The sequence below is a fragment of the Mustela lutreola genome, chromosome 3, assembly GCF_030435805.1.
Source record: "Mustela lutreola isolate mMusLut2 chromosome 3, mMusLut2.pri, whole genome shotgun sequence".
NCBI classification, from domain to species: domain Eukaryota; kingdom Metazoa; phylum Chordata; class Mammalia; order Carnivora; family Mustelidae; genus Mustela; species Mustela lutreola.
In genome coordinates this window covers 166145061-166164296 of record NC_081292.1, presented here as the reverse complement: position 1 = coordinate 166164296, position 19236 = coordinate 166145061, and the positions used below count along the sequence as shown (strand labels likewise).

Genomic DNA, 19236 nt, shown 5'->3' with positions numbered 1-19236 from the left:
TTCCCCACACTTTTCCTTATGGTTTCATCTCCCGTGTTGTACCCTAAACAACGGCTGGGCTTTGCAAAACCTAGTAGTGAGCACAAATCCTATGTGAGCGGAGAACAAAAGTGTCTCTGGGAGGCGATGTGTTCCATGACAGGACAGGCTGGAGGGGGTCTCCGGCTCACACTCTGGGTGGGCTACAGACCAGATCCACAACATGGCCAGAGTGGTGGGTGGCTCTGTATGTTCTTTTGAGCACTCGGTCTCAGCCCCACTTTCAGGGATGGAGGTCTTGTGTGCCAGCAGTGAGCCCCCAGCCAGTGTATGCAGCAGGGCCTGGAAGGGGCAGGAGGAAGCCTGGAGAGCCAGGCGCAGGCCCACATGTGGGCTCTCAGCCACACTGCTCTGGATGCTTCTACGTGGGGAACAGGGAGGCCTCCTGACCTGCCTTTGCCATCCCAGGGGGCCTGACTTTCGTGACCACCAAGAAAAGCTCCCACACTGCCCTTCTGATGCCCACCGGGGGGGTGCATTCCAAGGTGGGAGACAGGTCAATGAGGGTACGGCCCTTGGGATGGAGCTGGCGCCTTATCAAAGGACCCCACCAAGCTCCCTCCCTTCAGCCCCCAGGGAGGACACAGCGAGGCCTTGTGATCTAGAAGAGCCTCCACCAACTGGGTGGCACCCTGATCCTGATCCCAGCCTTCCAGCTGCCAAGACTGTGAACAACAGATTCCCGCCGTGGACAAGCCTCTGTCTGCGCGGTTGGTCATGGCAGCCGAACGGACACAGCAGGGCTGGCTCTTTAGCCCATGGCCCAGCATGCACCCTCTGAGCCTCCCTCCGCACTGGTGTGGTATGTCCTCTGGGAGCCCAGAGCAAGGATGTCTGAGGGCATGGCTTCTGCTCCTCCTTGCCCTTCCTGGCTGGGCCACAGCTTCAGGCTGGACGAGTCTCTGCCCAGCACTGGTGTTGTGGGGCATTCCCCTAGAAGCTGGCGCACCTCACCAGGTCCCCGCTGCTCCAAGTCTGTCCCTTCTGCTCCTCAGAGGGCTGGGCGGCACAGCTCGCCTGGTGATTCTGGGATTGGCTCCTAATGGCTCCAAGATGTTCTCTTCCCTTCCTTTCAGTTTCCCTGGGAGCCCCTGGGCGCCAGATGCTCCTTTTTTCTCTTCCTCCCGTGTTCCAGAGGACTGATTGCACCTACCCCGGCCTGGGACTCTCTAGTCCCTCAACGGTGTCTGATGGGACTTTCTTGAGCGCTCTGGGTCTCCTCCCTCCTCACTGCTCTTGTCCACATTACATGGCTGTGGTGGCTTCTCTCTTTCAGGGTAATGAGACAGTTCTGGTTTCCTCTGGTATCCTCCACCTCGCCTAGAGGTCTGTCCTCAGAGCTGCCCTGTTTCAGACTGACTTTCCCCTGAGAAGCGCTTCCCTGGGCATGGATAATCCTCAGGCTTCTGTTCCTCAGGCGGAGGCCTAGAAGCTGCTGGGAGTTCCAGGCACACAGGGGCCTTCTGAACTGTGGGTTCCCTGCTGGGCATCCTCACGTCAGCTTCTGCTATACTGGTCATGCTCTGAAGTGGGGTCTGGACTGTCTTCCAGGGGGCAGGGTCTGCACAAGGGGAGCCCAGCAGGGAGGGGAAGCGGGAGGCGGGCTGGTGCCTCGCCCCGCTCTGTTCCTGACACCCATTCCGGCCAGGGAGCCCTTTGCCCTTTCTGTCCAGGGTGTAGGAGGGCATGCCTCTCAGGACCTCTGGCCCAGCCCCTGGTCTGACCGCTCCAGTCTTGGCCCAGGGTCTCTGCAGTGGCCAACCCCAGCCATCTGAGTCTGTGGGTGCCGTCGGTGGTTTCTGTCCACAGTGCTGGAGGGCACTTTGTGGCACTTGCTGTCCACTTGCTCTCTCTCCAGCCTCCAGGCTCTCCTGCCACTGGGGCTCCTCCCGTCTACCAGAGCAAGTGGTGATGTCTTTCAAAAGCCTGGTTACTACAGGGCAGTGGAGCTGGGAAGCAGCATGACAGGCCACCCGAGAACAGAACCCGCAGGTCTCCTCCTGGCCACCAGCTCCATGTTCTCCACGGACAAGGGCCAGTGCCATTGTGTTGGGCAGCTCTGTGCTGATGGGATTTCCAGCACAGAGATGAGCTCCCTGTGGCAGCACGTGGTGACAGAAGGAGTGAAAGAGGGAATGAACGAGTGAATGCACACCCGTGTGAAGGGGTCCACGCACATGGTGGGATCACCCCACACAGCTTGAGTGGAGCCCCCAGAGACACCGGAGAAGGAGCGGCCCCCCATGTACCTGCAGGTTCAAGGTGGCCGGGAGGTAGGGGCGAGAAGTGCCAGGGAAGGGCCATGAGCGTGGTGGGGATGGGAGTGGCGGTCCTGTGCCCAGGTGCCCAGGGGGCCTGGAGGCTCCCGACTCACACTGCTGAGACTCCCGCCACATCGCCAGCAGCGGAAGCCCGTCGGCAAGTCCCAGCTGCCAGGAGGCCCTGTCAGCCAGCACAGAGCCCCAGACCCTGCAGAGAGCCGTCTCCAGGCTGGCCCTCTCCTCTCCCAGATCCAGGTTCACGGCAAGCCCGGAGCTCAAGTACCCCTACCCCCATCGGCCTCAGGTTGTGACTCTGTTACAGGACGTTCTGCAAAACCACTGGTTCTCACCCTGTTTCTAGAGCACGTGGCGGAACTGGGCACGAAAGCAGCCAGTCCGGGTAAGGCTGCCACTGGGACCCTCCTCCAGCCCACAGCTTGGTACCTGGTGTGGGTGCCTCGAGGAGGGCGGTCCCTGCGACCGCTGTGGCCACTATGGCCGCCACTGCCACCACCGGGGGTCACAGATGGGACCGGTGGGCACGGGGCTGGAAACACCACCTTGGGTGGCAAAGGTAAAGAAGGACTCGAAGTACCTAGAAGTTTCTTACTGTCCAGTTTCTGCCTGTTGAGGGGGTTCGTGCCGTAGAGCAGAGCATGCGTCTCCGAGTGCACCGTCTGCAGCTCCTCCAGCGTGGCCTTCCGTCCGCGGATGCACTGTGGGGACAGATGAGAGTGGGTGTGCACATCCCCCCGTGTCTTTGGGGCCCACAGTCAGCAGAAAGCTCTTCCTGCAAGAACCGTTACCCCAAAGGAAACTGCATCTGATACATACACGGGCGCAAAATTATTTGGCTCTTGCAAGATAAAAAGTAAACAGCACCTAACACATTATAGAAATATTCTGAAGATGTTCTAGAGATTTACACTTTAATTATTACTTGGAAAAACAGATTTCGACAGATAATTCCAGGCCCCGATGCTTTCACCTTCCCTGTCATCCAAATGATCAGGCATCAGATTGCCACTTTGCTTTCCAGCTGCTGGGGTCTCCTCTTTGATTGGGTGGGGGGCCTGCTGCACACGGTGGGGGACTGCTCTCTCCATGCCCGTGGGCCCACAGCCAGGCCTGCGTGCCCCCAAGTCCTGGGAACAAGCCCCTTGCGGTGATGCGCCCTGGGCCTGAAGTCAGCGGATTTAGCTCTTCATTTGCGCGTCTGTCCACATTTTCCCTTGCTTTGGGGAGGCCTCATGTCGAGGCTGCACAGTGATTTCCACATTTCCCCAGAAATTAACATAAAATCTATTTGTTAGTTGGGCTCTGCTTATTTAAACTTTTAAAGAGAAGGTGGTTTATGGCACAAGATTAAAGGTAACAGTTCACGCTGACATGACTTTCTGAGAGCAACGGTCACATGGGAGTCGCCTACGTGACCGTGGAGGCCCTGCTGATCGTGGTCCAGGGGCTGCTCTTACTCCCTGCCACCTTGCAGAGGACCTGGAACTGTTTACAGCTTCCCAGGGGACGCCCGTGGACACAGTAGGGAAAGGAGAGCAGAGGGAGATGTGGGGTAGCTGTGGCTGGGTGTCTGCCAGCCTGGCCTCCTGGTGTGGACAGGGCTGTGAGCTCCATGCCCTCCACGGCCACGCTGGGCCCAATGCAGCAGCACGGGGAGGGGAGCCAGGCCCGGGAGCTCCCACACCCATCTGCCAGGTCAAGGGGCACGGAGGCCTGGGCCTTCCCGCGGCCAGTCCCGCTAACCTCTCTGTGGTCAGGGCCAATTCCTGCCACCACGTCCAGCACCCAGGCCCTGTACTCAGCCTCCTCGGGGTCCGCATGGGAGCCTCGTGGTGGCAAGGACACCCCATTCCCTCAGGCAGAGTGAAGTGGGAGGCACACCCTGAGGTCAGTGTCCCCACCCATCGAGGGCAGCGGGCTCTGCACCCCTGGGGTACCACAGGGAAGCTGCACGAGTCACCCAGGCCTCTTCCCCACCATCCTGCTGACTCAGGTCTGACCCCACGTCCAGCAGACCCCTCTCCTCCTCGGTGTTCTGGTCTGTAGGTCTGAAGATCCCCCATAGCCCCTGGTCAGGGAGCGGGTGGCACTTCCCACCTTGGCGGCCCAGGAGGGCAGAGGGATCCGAGGTTCTCATTCTCCCCAGATGTGCTATTTCATCCTCTCAGTCCTGTTCGTGTCTGTTCTTCTGGACGGAGAAGCTCTCTGAGAGGCCCCTAGGCCGAGAGGCCCCTTCTGGGAGGGGCCCGAGGGGAAAGAGCAGGTCATGGGCAGAGGGCCGGGGGGAGCTTTGAAGGCGGGGCAGGGTCCTGGGTTGGTCCTGGGTGGCACAAGGCACGGAGGACACCAGGGCATTGTAGAGTTCCTCCTAGGGGTGTCTGCCAGGGCAATGCTGCCCCCCAGTGGCGCAGCCTCTGGCCAGACCCCAGAGCAGGGGCCCTCCCCACTCCTCGCCAGTCCCATGGGGTCCTGTCCGCCCCAGACAGCATCTCAGGGCAGGACGGTGGACCCAGGTTCCAGGCCCCTGTCCCCTTCGAAAATCGCACATCACCATAGAACTGGTGAAGATGGGGTCACGGGAACCACAATGACTTAAATTACCCAGTATCTCAGCTTCTGTCTCCCACACGTGCCCGCTCGGGCCCTGGTCCAGGTGGGCCCAGGGGTTTTAACCAGTGGGCATGGACAGTGTTCACCAGCTGCGGGGCTCTAGCTTTCCTGGGTCACTGTGTGAGCCAGCCCATGTCAGCCCATGTCCCATCCCTGAGTCCATGTGAGGCACACAGCGGAGGCCGGCCACCGATGCCTGGCAGAGCTTGTGTGAGGTGGGTGCCGCCAGGCCCCTTCACAGAGGAGGGCTTGTCCTGGAACCTGGGGCCCCCACTCTTCAAGCACATGCTATGGGCAGGGCCTGCCGTCTATGGAGCGTGGTGTGCCCTGCCAACCAAGAGCTGTTGGGTCACTCTGTGGAAACGCTACCCTGCCCCAGGATCAAGGGACCTCAGAACGCTGCTCAGGGCAGGGGTCCTCCTGCCTTCTCGGGCTGGGGTGCCACTGCAGCCAAATGCAGGGCCGAGTGAGTTCCAGACCCTAGCCTTCCTTGTGCCGAAGGTGGGGGTGCCACCATTACCAGACCACAGGGAGATGGAGGACCTGCCAGAATCTTCTCACCGGGCTCACAGGGTGCTATGTGCACAGGCTGACATCCAGCCACACTCTGCTTCCCTCACTGCCTGCTGCCGTGGAGGGCCCTGACTTTTGGAGAAGCCCTCAGCGGCCCGAGGCTCTTCCTACGTCCTCCAAGCAGCTTTTGGAAATAGGGAAGGGAATATTCCACGAAAGCCAACAGGACAGACTTCCCATGGGCCTCCAGATGTTGCCCTTGTGTCAGAGGCTGCCAACAGCTGGGCCTGCACCCCAGGCACCAAAGGAGAGCATGGCCAAGAAAGGGTTACTCCAGGGACTCGAACAGAAGGAAGACCAGTCACCGTGGGATTCAGAAAGTGGGCAAGGGCAGAAACAGCTAACAGCATACGGAAGTGGGCAGGAGGATAGGAGGCAAGAGGACAGGGGAGCAAGAGGATAGCGGGACAGGAGGATGGGGGCGGCAGGAGGACGGGGGAGGCAGGACAGAGGCTGGGAAGAGGGGAGCTGGGCGTGTAGGCTAACAGTTCTGGGCTCCGTGGGTCCCCCCGCACGTGCCCAACATTGTGGTGGCTGTGTGGCCTGCTCCAGCACAGAGCCCCGCAGGCCCGCAGGGGCCAGGCTTACCTCACATTTGCCCCGGAGGCCAGTCTCCTGCAGCCGAGACCAGATGCTCTGGATCCTCCCAGCGTGTTCAGGGTGGCTGGTGGTGCTCCCGCATGCACACTGGTGCTTCAGCATCAGCGTGTCGTACACGAGGCCTGCAGCGGACAGCGCGGCAGCCACGATCAGAGCGGCTGGCAGGGGGCCTTGGCTGCCACCCACCTGCCCCAGACAGCAGCCCGGGGAGACAAACCACTACGTCCCTAGGAGTGACACAGCGGCCTTTTGTGCACTAGGACCACTTGTCAGAAAACGCCCAGTGCGCCAGAGGCCAAAGGGAGCTTCCGGGAACGGAAGGAGACGCAGTCGGCTGCTCATGGCATGTGCCCAGAGGTCCCCGGGTCGGGGGGAAGCAAGTCAAGAAGAAAGATGTGAAAAGACACCCCACGCCACTCCCTGTGCCCTCAGCTGTGGGGCGCTCATGGGGCAGGACCGTGTTGTCCTCCAAAACTCAGCTTTTAGTCCCAGATCCCAGTCCCTCTTGTCAGGGGACAGCCTCTCTATGAAGCCGTGTGCTGGGCTGAGTCCTATCCGAGCTTCTGGGGCTCAGAAGAAAGACGAGACTCGGTTCCTACCCTGAGAACCTTCCAGAGTGGCTGCGACAGCATGAGCACACATACAAACAGGCAAACACCAGGGTATTCAAAATCGGCACAGAAAGGACGTCACCAAGTCCAGGAACTTGCAGCGTCCTTGGGGACAGGGCAGAGCTGCAATGCCCGCTGGTGCCCCTTGGGGAGATATGGCAACTGGGTCACCCTTGGGGGGGAACCGTGACTGGGCTCTGCTGTGCAGGGAATGGGGACCCCCCTTGGACCAGACTGGCTGAGGTCATAGTTAGGAAGATGCTGCAAAGGGGGAGGGAGACTGTGTGTCTGGAGGTGAGGCTGGAGGAAGGTGGAAGGGCAGGCGGGGGCCATGCGCACCCCTACAGCTCCCCCTAGGACACACCCTTATCTTATGCCCCTCCTGCAGTGTGGGAAGTGACAGTGGGGACCACAGGGCATTTGCCAGGAGGGGTGTCCATGTCCCTGCTGCGGCACTGTTTGCAGTCCCCTTACACATGCTCCCCAAGGGCCAGGCGGGTCTCCGTGAGTAGGCATCTGTGCCAACACCTGCTCTTTCCGGCCCAGAGGTAGGGATGTTGTGTGAACGCTTTCGCCAGACCCACCATGTCAGAGGTTGGGGATGGGGGTGCCATCATTGACCACAGGGGAGCAGAACTGAGGCCACGCTGGACACCTGGTCTGAGGGGGTATCAGTACTAGTACCATGCCCTCAGTCCCCGGGTGCTGGGGGAATTCTGGGTATATCAGCAAAATGCAGTGGAGCAGAGTGGACATGTGGTAAAAAAAAGGTAGGTGGTCAGGGGAGGCTCCTGGGACCCAAATGCAGAAACTCACCACCAGTGCACAGAAGTGCGTGTGCAAGACATGTGCACACGAGAGGCTGTGTTCGGTGGTTCGTAATGGCAACATATACCTATCTGCGCATACGCATGTGTATACAGAGCACATGGCATGTGCCCAGAGGTCCCTGGGTGCACACGTGCTTAAGCAACCCAGATGCCCGTCGGTGCAACGAACATGGCATCGTCACGTGGCTGGAACTTCCCAGGTGACAGCATGTCACTGCTGCGATGAACGGGACCCTGGGGACGAGTCTGCAGAGCTAGGGTACAGCGGAGCCAGCCAGGACACACTGCAGGACACAAGGCAGCTATATTGACGAGCTGTGTCTGGGTGCATGGACACCCCAGGACGGGGCAACCCCAGGACAGGTGCAGGGGACTAACAAAAAGCACACGAGGACCACTGAGCCCTGTCTGCGCGAAATAAATGATATCTGTGTCCAGCTGTCCATCTGGCTGTGCAGAGAAACAAATCTGGAAGATTTAAACCACATTATTACCGTAGACTACCTCTGTGGGATTAGGGACAACGGTCAATTTCTACATATTTTCATTCCATTTGTTCTCTTTATAAGGAACTCATACTGTTTTATACATTTTTTAAAAAGTAACAATGCAGATGAACCAAGATAGTACATCAGCAGAAGGGGAGTCCCCTGGCCGGGTCCCCCTGGGCAGCATGCAAGAACGAGGGCCCCCGGGGGCCTTCTTGGACCCCATGGTGGGCAAATTTTACGTGGCACTTTTCTGCTGTGCCCACAGGAACAGGGGTCTCTCTCAGGGACGTGTCCACCTCAGGTTTCCTGATTCTACCTGTGACCCTCTGCGGCTTCCTGGTGTTCTTTCTGGAAAGGCTGGTTTAATTTCTGGTTAATTATAAATGACGATTTTCTCTTTTAACAGCTAGCGGAGAGAACTTAGCTGTATCTGGACACCATGTTACGGTGGGCAGAAAAATAGGATGTCTTGTACTTTGTCCTGTTACAGGGCTGCCAAAGGAGGAGGAAACCATTCTGTGTTTAGAGCACTTTCTCCTCCTCTGTCTCTGGCAGGAAGTATGAGCTGAGAACCATCTGCAGAGCATCCTGCTGGCCTCTGTCCCGGGCCCGCCATGGCTGGGCTGCAGGGACCACCTGACTCAGAACGGGGAGCCTCAGACCCACCTACACAATTCTGGTCCCTGACTGCAGGGGTGTCACTCTGTAGGCAGGTTCCTCAGGGCTCCTGCAGGGGTGGGGCAGGGAGGGCACGGCCACCCAGAAGGCGAGAGCCTGGGGGCAGCTGGGCCATCCTTACACCATGTGGCCTCACCCACACAGGCTATCTGGGCCACGTGGGCAAGACCCTTGCACAGAGGTTTGGTTCACAGAGCAGCTGAGGAGAGAGGACACGCTCACCGTCCCTGCTGCACACAGACAGAAAGCCACACAGCCTGCCGGCCATGCTGGCCCGCCGGAGGGCAGTCTCTGGAGGAAAAGGATTCTCTAGCAAAGGGGAAGTGGGCTTTGGCGCCCATGAGAGACCACAGCATCATGGGAGGGTAAGTGGGAAGGGCGCCTAGTGACTGACACAGATGGTCCCCCAGCCAGGGGGCGGGCCAGGCAAGGGCACAGGTGGCTAGCTCTCGGACCCACGCAATCCCCTAGCCTCTGGATGGCGCAGCCCCAGAGTGGGCCTCCCGCGTCCGCTCCTGCCATGAGCCAGTGTCACCCGTGGGTTTCAGCTGGCCAGTCAGACGGGGTTGCCCCAACCCCATGCCCTCTTTGCGCATACCTGTGGTGAACCTTGGTTTGGCGGGGGGCTCCTGCACAGACATGGGGAAGGTGGCCGATGCTGGGGAGGACTGCGCCCGGGACAGAGGCCGGTGGCCACCGAAGGACACGGGGATGCCCGCGGCCTCCATGGATGCCTGGTAGTTCCTCAGCTGGTGGATCCGCTGCTGCTCCAGGAGGAGGGCTTGCTGGGGGCAGAGAAGACACGGGTGTTGGTGGCTTCCAGGAAAGCTCCCACCTACCAGCTGCAGAGTTATGTGGTCCCTTCCTGCAAACCACATGCCCATTTGTTCACTGGCATGCGGCATGTGGCTTGAAGCATGTCAGGGCGGCTGGTTGGGATGGGCTGCCTGCTGTCCATGGAGATTCCCCCGCCTACAGGCAGCCCTCCTGGGCCAGTCTGCTGCTGTCTTGCTTCAGACGAAGAGGACCCGATCTGCATGCCCAAAACGCACGTGAGGAGCACATGGTGGTATAGAAACGCTGACTTTTCCATTTGGTGCCACGGTCTGCTCCCTGGCCTCTCCCCACCCCATAGCTCCCCACTCCAGGGCAGAAAGATGGCAGATGCAGCAAAGAAATGTCTCGCTCAGGTTCCAGATGCCTGGGGCCCTGCTGGCCAGTTTTGTGGCCAGGGAGGGGATGGGCGTGCCGCTCAGAGGAGGTGGGGACCCAGATGGACAATCCCCAGGATGTTAGCCGCTTTTCAGCTAAAATAACCAGGAGAAAAGGAGGTGAATTCAGAAATAGTTTTTTGCGAAAAACTCTTTTTTCATGAAAATTGTGTTTCTATGGGAAGAGCACAATACCACAGGGACCTAAAACAAGCAGTTTGGAAACTAAGGGAGCTCAGGTGTGAAGAGGCAGTTTGACGCTCGGAGCGGGGACTGCCTCCCTCGAGGGTGGCTGGCAGGCACCACCATGAGCTCGCAGGGCTCTTCTCTGCCCTGGCCGCAGGCCAGTGGGGAATCACAGAGGGCTCCAGAAGGGGTATGGAGGAGTGGGAAGTGCTGGGTGGGGCCTGGAGCCCCCCACTGAAGCGCGCATCCCTGTGAGGGGCAGAGTAGAGCCCGCCCAGAAGAGCCCCGAGGCAGCAGGGGCTGGGCTTGCAGGGAAGGCCTCCCCGGAACGGTGAAGGCACTGTGGGTAGCAGCCAAGGTGCCAGGGAAGGCACAGTTCCTCCACGAACCTGGCCTTCATTTCCGTGAACAGATCTTGTCCTTTTGCAAGACGACAGGGCCCATGGCCTCTGCGTGAGCAGCAGCACAGCAGCTGCACGGGAAGGGAGCCTCTGAGCCCTGCTGCCCGATATTCCTGCCTTCAGGAAGAGGAGTCGGTGGGGAGCAGAGAGGGAGAGAGTGGACCTAGCTGCCCGAAACCACCTTCCTGTGCTTCTGCCAATGGAAGCCACGACTGTGGGGCTCACACCCACTGCCACAGGCACCGGACTCTGCCTGACAGCGCCTCTCCCTGACGCCCGGTTTCCAAAGCATCAGCGGCCTTGGCTTGTGCTTACAAGGACCACCAAGTTCCCAACAGGGAGCTCTGCTCATGATTTTTCAAAGAATAAAGAAACTAGGTGTCTCTACTTACTCACTGTCTTGGGGTTATAGCAAAATAACACTTTTTCTCTAAACAAATGCCGATCACTTTATCATCTGCAAGACCAACCCTGAATGTTCACTTAAGGCTGTTCCAATATCCCACAAGTATCCTGATAATGCACTGAATTCCACATAGGCGCTCAGCAAGGCCCACCCACCACCCCGGGAGCAAAACCCCACACAGGTAGGCTCCCAGGATGGCCAGCTGGGCTCAGAAAAGCATAGTCAACACCGGCTGCCTGCAACATCCCGCTCTGGGCCGTGGGAGCTACTGTGCCCATACACAGCTCTGCTCCTGAATCAACATTATGATCAAATCCTGTGTTCTGGGTACCCCTGGATCTTGGGCCCTGCTGGCTAAGAACAAGCAGCCTCCCTAGCTGGCTGTCTGAGTGTCCTGCAGATATGGCAGTTTTACTTTCCACTAAATTGATAAATCAATCATCAGATTTATTCATCAGTCTCTTGTGAGGTTGGTTAATATGTGTCAGTGCCTGGGACTAGGTGTCTGTGTCACTGTTTTTTCAATCTATAAAGTTGGTCAGTACTGCTCTTGGGCACCCAAAAACCCTGCCTACCTTTTTGATCAACTGAGAAATCAATCTACCTCCTCCCACCTTTGATGATTACGCCGATCCTACTAACAGTAGGATTTATGTGAACCTACAGTTTTTACATCTGAAAGAAAGCAATCTCTAGGGATTCTGGGGCTGGCATTTGGCTGGATTATAGGCACACGGATAGCCATAGTGGACAGAGGGCCAGTAACATCCAGTATTACTAACGTCAAATAGACTTCAAACCGCAGCTTCGTCCTATACCACCCAGGGATGGTTGGGCAAGGACGCGGCCAGGCAGGAATGGGGGGCTCTGCAGCGTTCACAGACTGCTAGCCACAGGGCGCTGGCCCTCAGGGCACATGGGCCACCGTCTGAGGGCCCGTCCTAACCCTGTGTCCTGTGCCTGTCTGTCCTCTCCCACCTGGCCTGGCCTCAGCCAGCACGGTCACCTGTCTGAAGAGCAGCTCCTGCTCCGTGGGCTGGCGCTGGCCAGACTCCGAGTCCCGCGGGGGCTCTGCCTCCTCCTCGTCACTCTCGATGGGCTCCTGCTTCACCTGCACCCCAGCCAGTGCGTGCGGCTCCTTTTGCCCTGACAGCCGGTCCAGGTAGGGCTCCTCCAGGAGGGCCTGGTGCTCACGAAGCTCCTCCTCGGTCTCCTCGGGGTGGCTCTCGGGCTGCCGAGCTGGCTCGCTCTGTTTGGGGATCATCTACAAGGCAGAGGGAAGGGAGGAGAGCGACAGGGATGAAGGGACAGTAGAGGGGCATCACAAGGTCCAGATCTCAGAGCAAAGGGACAGACGACCCCAGGGGGGTGCTGCGAACCCCAAGCTAAGGCCCACAGCCTGGGCACTGAGGGAGTCTGCCCTACCCAGGGAAGGACAGCCCTGCACTTGCTGCACATCTGTGAAGGAGGGGGTGGGTGGAAGATGTCGGGCCGGGCAGTGCTGCCCTGCAGACGGCAGGAGGAGCTGAGCACCTGCAGGCTCAGGGGAGGGGGCCACGCAGCAGCCTGCACACAGTCTGTGGGTCTGGCCCCAGGGCAGGCGTGGGAGAGCAGGGTGCTGCGGCCACTGGAGGCGACCCTGCATTGAGGTCACCGGTCCTTCTGCTGACCCAGTGGAGGGCTCCATGGGGCCTCGGAGCTGACCTAGCAGAGATGCCCTCCCCCAAACAAGGAAATCATGGCCGTGGGAGCTTATCGGTTACACTTTGTGGTGGCAGGTGCCAAGCTGTACACATGTAAGTCCCCTCAGGAGCTCCACAAATGTGGCTGATGGCTTGTGACCCACCAGCCATGCTGTGAGTTGCCCCAGGATGTGGAGGGGCTTACTCCCATTGGAGGGACACTGGTGGGGCCTGGGGACGGTGCTGATGGCACTGGCACCCTCTTGGAGGCCTGGGACTGGTAGGAGTATCTGCCTCGTCCCCATGGCATTAGTTCATCAGCAATGGAGGCAAACAGGTGAATTTCTCCGTCGGGATGGATCTGGCTGCCCATTGACCTCAGCTCGCCTTCTGCTTCTTCCAGGAGCAATGCCGGGTGGGATTAGAGCCGAATGTGTCAAAGTCCCAGATGGTTCTGTTTAATGCCCTGCGGTGCCCACTCCTTCTTCTTGTGTGTTTTGTGTGTCAGCCTGGGCTGGGAGTGTGGGTCCCTCCCTGCGGCCCCAGGAGGGTGCTGCAAGATGGTAAAAGCTTAGAGGCGGGGGAGCAGGTGGAGTGGGAACAGGGACCTGAGTGCTCCCAGAGCGAGTGTCCCTGGCTCCCTCTCTGGCCTTCTCAACTTCCTCAGAAGATGAGGGCATCTGAGCAGCGACCTCCAGGTCCCTCCAGAGGACTAAGGATGCTCTGGGCTTCCGTGAGCGCCAGCTCGGCCCTGTGAAGCATTTCCGGAGCTGGGAAGTGCCGACCCCACTGTCCTGGGAAGCGCTGGGCAGGAGCAGGGGCACCTGAGTGGCCACTGTCTCCCTGGAGCTTGGCACTCATCCCGAGGTGTGGAGAAGCTCCGGCGGGGGCGGGTATTTGGCCTCCAGGTGGTGGTACAGAGGGAGTCAGGGAGGGTCGAGGCCACAGTAGCGGCCTCCTGTGATGCCGAGTGCACGTTCCACCACCGGCCATGGCCACGGGGGTTCTGGCTCCACCGCCATGCAGCCTCCCTGGGGCGTGGTGACAGGCAGAGGCCTCCCTGCGCCTGCTAAATGCGGTTCTGCATCTGCCAGCCAGGTCATGGGCTCGCTGCTCTGCAGAGCTGGTTCGGGGGTGAGGCTCCTACGGGCAAACGCAGCTGCAAACCGGACACACAACCAGCTCGCTGTCCTCCTTTGGACCTTTGGTGCCCCTTTTACTGATGATGTGCAGACAAATGCAGGTCCACAAGGCCAGACTGCAGTTGGGGCCAGTATGGGAGTTCATTGGACATGCTGGCGGTCCGCCTACCCAAACACAGGGGCCTGAGGTCTCGGGTTCACAGCCCAGCCTCCGCAGGACTCCAGCACTGTGTGGCACTCCACAGCTAGGGCAGGAACCTCGTGCTCAGTGAACCCTCGGTCCTGCAGGGGTGCAGACGCTGACAAGTGCTCTTTTCCAGCAGGAAGAGGAAAGCCTGTCTGCCGCAGCACGATTCCCACCCAACTCGACTCAGACCCACTCAGGGGCACTTCTAGACGTGGAGGCATCCCTGCCACTTCCCAACTGTAAGCTCTGCCCACCTGGTGGGGGCACGCATTCTCCAGAAAGCTCCTTCGCCTAGCAAACCTTTATCAAACACCATGGCACATCAGGCCCCAGGCACTAACAACCAACGCTGGCCCATGGCTGAGGGGCTCCAGCCACAGAGCACAGCCAGCTCAAGCGTCCATTCTTCCTGCTCATAGAGGTTACTGGCCCCACAGCAGGGTTCCCGCAGCCGGGGACTGTGGGAAAACCGAAGCGGCTATGTTAAAAGGTTGGGGCTGGACCGAAGGCTGAGGTCCCCAGTGCACCCTCAGCAGGCTGGGAGGGTGGGTGGCCTCAGAGCTGCCAGGAGCTGGGTGCTCCCACCATTGGGCCAGCGGGAGCCCCTCAGGGACAGCAAGCCCCGGCATAGGGCGGACACACCGGTACTCAACAGCACGAGATAATATCACTGGCTCCCCGAGATCCCAGGAGAACGTTGCACAAAGACTTCAATCACCTGCTGTTCCCTCTCATAATCAATCACGTAACAGAATCCGGGGAAATCACCCAGTTTCTAAATCATTCTTTCCAAGAACTCACCAGGAATGAAGAGGTGTTTTCTGTCTTCCTAAAACCTCCCACCCCATCAGTCAGATGAAATTAAGAAGCCACAGCCATGCTAGGAAGACGGACGTGAACTGCCTTTGACGCTGGGAGTGAACAGACAGTCCCTGTCTTGCCCACAGGAGGCAAGTGCCTCTGCCATCCCCATGAGAGCTGTGTGTGGTGGCCCCCCACTCCCGACGGGTTCTGCACCCTCTGCCCGGGGGCCATGGACACTCTGGGCATCTGGCCATTCAGGATCCCGGTGCCGGGGTTGGGGGGGGGACTGTCTCCTCATGTGTGTCCCTGTGACCCTGTCGTGGGGACCCTCAGGCCACAGCTGGGCTGCTGCTGGCCCCCACCTTCAGGGAGTACAGCCCAACTTTGGGTTTTAATCACCAGTGTGTTTAAACGTAACAGCCTGTGGCTGCTCCCTGCCAACAAGCGGCTGTGGGAGGGGCTTTCGGGACCACGCAGGTGCACACACCTCTGAAGGCTGTCCCGCACGCTATCCCCTCTGAGGGTGAAGTCCCACGGGCTTGGACAAGGTGCTCTTAGGGCTCCAGGCGGTGGACAGCTGGGGGCTCCCTGTGGGGGGTTGCTCACGGAAGGGGAGGGCCCTCCAGGAAGTCAGGGGGACATGCTGAGCCACACCCCTGCCCAGCGGCCCCCACCAGTCCTGTGCCCGCAGACCCACCTTGTTCATGTGCAGCTGCTGCTGGAAGTGCTGCTTGTGCTTCTCCAGGAACTGCTGGTGCTGCTGCTGGATCACCAGGTGCTGCAGGGCTGGCGCGTTCTGGGGCAGTGGGGCCGACTGCGTGCGCCCCAGCGGGCGGTGCTGCCGCAGCTTGTGCACAGACGGGGACACGCGCTCTGTACCCACCAGCGGCTGTGCGTGCAGGGGCAGCGCGCCCAGGCCTGAAAGACACCAGTGGGAAGGTGACACAGGTGGAGAGGTGGCAGGGCATACGGGAAGGTTCCCCATTCCACCCCAGAGCCCCGGGCACACACCGCCAGAAGCCCAGAGTGGGGGCCACTGGGAGGTGGCCGTCCCCTGACACCAGGCCCCTGCCATAAGTGGGCATCCAAGGGACAGGCTCCGGCATGGTGGGCCCACCCACGAGGGGCCCCACGACAGCCCTCTGGGAGCCCTGGGCCCTGGGAATGCTGGTGTCGGTCTGAGCAGCACTGCAGGCAGCTGGAGAGGTTCGGGCCACGCTGAGAACGGTGGCAGAGGTTCCGGTGGCCTGGAATGTTCCAGAAGGCTGTGGACATGGCTCTTCCCTAAGTGACCCAGAAATTAAGTTGCAAGGGAATGAAATGTCTTTAGGATCAAATCTTTAAGGGTCTCTTCAAGGGGTCACCTGATGCACAAGGGGGACAGTCATGCTTATACAAATCCCGCTACGTCCAGTCAAGGTCAACACCTTTCTCCAAGCGTTCTGCTGGCCTGCATGCCTTTGTGCTGCTTCACCAACCTGCGCCTGGACCGTGTGCTTAAGAACCCAAACTGATACACAATCCTGTTCTAATCTGTATTTGAGTCTTATTTTAAAATGCAACCTCTTCGGGGGACTCAGGATGCCGAACGCTTCTCCTTCTGTAAGCTTTTTGTACATCTGGGTTTTTATTTTTGCAAACTGGGGGTTTAGGCACCTTACTACCGTTTTTCTAATAAACCTTTGCCCTAATTTTCTAATAAACCCAAACCCTACCTGATTGCCCACTGCCTGGAAGCCTCAGATGGATGGACACAGGCTCAGACTGAGGAGGACCCAGGTCACAGGGTGTCTGCCTCGGAGGGATGGCACGTGCCCGAGCTCAGCAGCAGCCAGGCTCCCTGAGAGCACGGCCCCAGGAGCCTCCCGAGGTGTCCCCAACAGGCAGGTGCTCCTGCCCGTGTCCTCCCCGGGCGCTCCAAAGCCCCCCCAGGAGCACTACAGTCTTGGTCTTCCCCTTATCCCGTCACGGCTGTGGCGATTTCTAAATGCTGTACGCAGATAGAAAGCACACACAGAGAAAAGACCCAACCCTCACAAAGCTGTCCCTCACTAGCTGTTTGAGACGTCTGTCAACTTTGTCCCCTAAACCGCCATCACCTTCTGTCCGGTCCACTGTTTTCTGAAAAGAGAAGTCACCATGAATTTCATTATCTGCTCAGCTACTAAATTAAAGTTAGTAACACAAAAGATTGACTCATTCCCTGCCAAGTTTTCTAGAAAAGCTAAAAAAAAAAAAAAAAGAAAAAGAAAAGAAAAAGAAAAAGAAAAAGAAAGCATCCCCCTAAGGTGGTGTTTTGGAATTCTTCCCGTTGATGGAGGTGTCCTGAGCAGCAGCGTGAGGAAGACTGCCACAAGGGGCTGCACTGACGGGATCGGAGGCAACGCGGCCCTGAGCAGGTCCCCCTCGGACACGCAGCTCCCTGAGCAGATGGCCCTTAGGCCTCCGTGCATACTGGGAAGGAAGGTGAAGTCGTGAGGGGGCAGCAGAGCCATGCCTGGCTATTGGGTGGCTGGCCCCACGCCCCCCAGAGAAGCTTCCCTGGACTCCAGGGCAGGGACCCAGTTCCCCAGAGACTGAGCATCTAGGGCTGATCACTGAGCAGGAATGAGCTGCTCTAGCAGCCCAGCATGAGTGTGAGCCCGCCCACCTTCTGGTGCTTGCTGCCCTCCCCAACGGGTACAGTTTCCTCCTTCATGCAGGGTGGCTCTGAGGACATGGGCCACTGTCTCCATGGGGACACAGGCAGATGGTGGGAGGACCCCAGTCCGTATTTCACTATGGGCCTCCTGGGGTGTAAAACCCCACGGCCATCCTCCCAGGGATGGGTCACAGTGCAGAAAACAGAATGCCCAACCTACTGGCCAGGTGACTTCCAGTTGGCCCTTCAGGTCATTTGCAAGGGTTTCTGATGACAACCATTATCTGGCTTTTGGTATATCTCCTAAAAGATTTTAGCATCAAACCACACTGGTTGTCCTAGGCAACCCAGCCGTTGGCCGAGGCCTGTGTTGTGCTGAGCGCTGTGTAGGGGCAGAGCCTGACCCAAGGCTCCTGTACCCTCTCTGGGCAGGGAGGCCGGGCTGCCTGGGGCCTTTTCCTGAGCACCTGGCCAGCTGGAAGGCTGAACCAAGGCTCTGATCTTCCTACCCACAGCATGGGCGGAAGTTCCTCTGTGGGAGGACTCTGGGAGTTCTCTGGGAGAGAGCTCACTTAGCATCACAGACCTCGGCTCCTTCCAGCGGGACCAGGAGGGTGGCCAGCACCCCCGAAAGTCCAAGTTGGACCACGTGATCCTAAGGACAATGTTAACTCCCGGCACTGAGCCAGCCATCCAGGCTTCGAGATGTGCTATGCATAGCACTAACTGGTGTGAACTGGTGAGTTCACAAACAAAGGCACCACTTAGATATCCCCACAGATATGGGGGTGAAGAGTCAGGCTGCCCTGATGTTTTGGGCCCAGTTCTGAAGTGCTGGTCTTCGTACTATGGAGATCTGGTTAAGTAGATGAACTCACACTGGACGAGTGACTCATGTGGCCTGGGTCCTTAGAAAACCATCTGATGAGTCCCTAGCCCTACACACCACAGTGAAACTCTTTAAAACCCTTCGAAGGACAGTAAGGCAGGCGAGACTGGGTCTAACCCGTGGTTTGCAGTTCGGGCCACACATAAGCATCACAGGAGCATTGCAAGAAAAGCCATGTGTGGCAGGGCCTGCCTGGACCATTCGGCCTTGCTGGAGCTTCTGGGGACCTGGCCAGGGCCAGGGATCACTGGTTAGGTCCCAGGTGCAGCAGCGCCCACAGCCAGTTGTGCTCAAGCCCCTCCTGGGATTCATGGTTTTCAGGAAAAATGAGGAACCCCGGGGGCATGTGATCACCGCTGCGGAGATCGGCAGAGCCCCTATGCTCGGAAGGACGACCACAGGTGAAGGCTGCCTGTCTGCCCCATACCAGGCTGGGGCCGGCCCCGTGAGTGACCAGAGGCTAGAACGATGCCACACCCGGCAGGTGAAACACCTGTTCCCTCCACTGGCCTTTCTCCCCCCACTCCCCTAACACTCCCACGCAAGGTCTTGGCAATCCAGGCCTCCTCCAGGAAGCCTTTCTTCCTTGATGTCCACCCTGAGTGCCCTGTCTGGACTGCAGCTCTCTGGGCCCGTGGGGGTCCATGTCCCCAGCGCCTGGCCCAGAGGAAATGCTGGGCTGAAGATCTGTGCCCTGGCCATATAAGGACCACATCAGGTGGGCTGTCTGGACAACAGGAGCGCACAGTGCTCGGCAGATAGGGTTTCCTCCTTGGAACAGTGGTTCCATCTCTCCCCCAGCCTTGGGAAGTCAGAGGCCCAGCTTCTGGAAGTGCTCCAGGGCGCACTGCTCTTCTCAGAAGATTTAAGCAAACTGCTCCAGCCGTGCTGGGGCAGTGGGAAGCAAGGAGGTGAGGGCCACTTGGGGGTCCTGCTCCAGAAGTGATGTGGCCCTCTGACCCATACCTTGTCACCC

The 19236-nt window shown here is 58.9% G+C and overlaps 1 protein-coding gene across 9 annotated transcripts in view; it reads right to left on the bottom strand.

The window, feature by feature from the left end:
- The window catches only part of HDAC4 (histone deacetylase 4), a 288150-nt gene that overhangs the window by 39987 nt on the left and 228927 nt on the right, over window positions 1-19236 (bottom strand). For 8 of the 9 annotated variants that reach the window (XM_059167529.1, XM_059167531.1, XM_059167530.1 and 5 more), the window contains 5 exons: window positions 15428-15648; window positions 11922-12179; window positions 9310-9496; window positions 6090-6223; window positions 2896-3016 (listed from right to left, as the gene is read on the bottom strand). In XM_059167529.1, coding sequence (XP_059023512.1) covers window positions 2896-3016; window positions 6090-6223; window positions 9310-9496; window positions 11922-12179; window positions 15428-15648 — 921 coding nt within the window. The remainder of the gene's footprint in view (window positions 1-2895; window positions 3017-6089; window positions 6224-9309; window positions 9497-11921; window positions 12180-15427; window positions 15649-19236) is intronic. The other variant, XM_059167528.1, reaches the window with a different exon arrangement.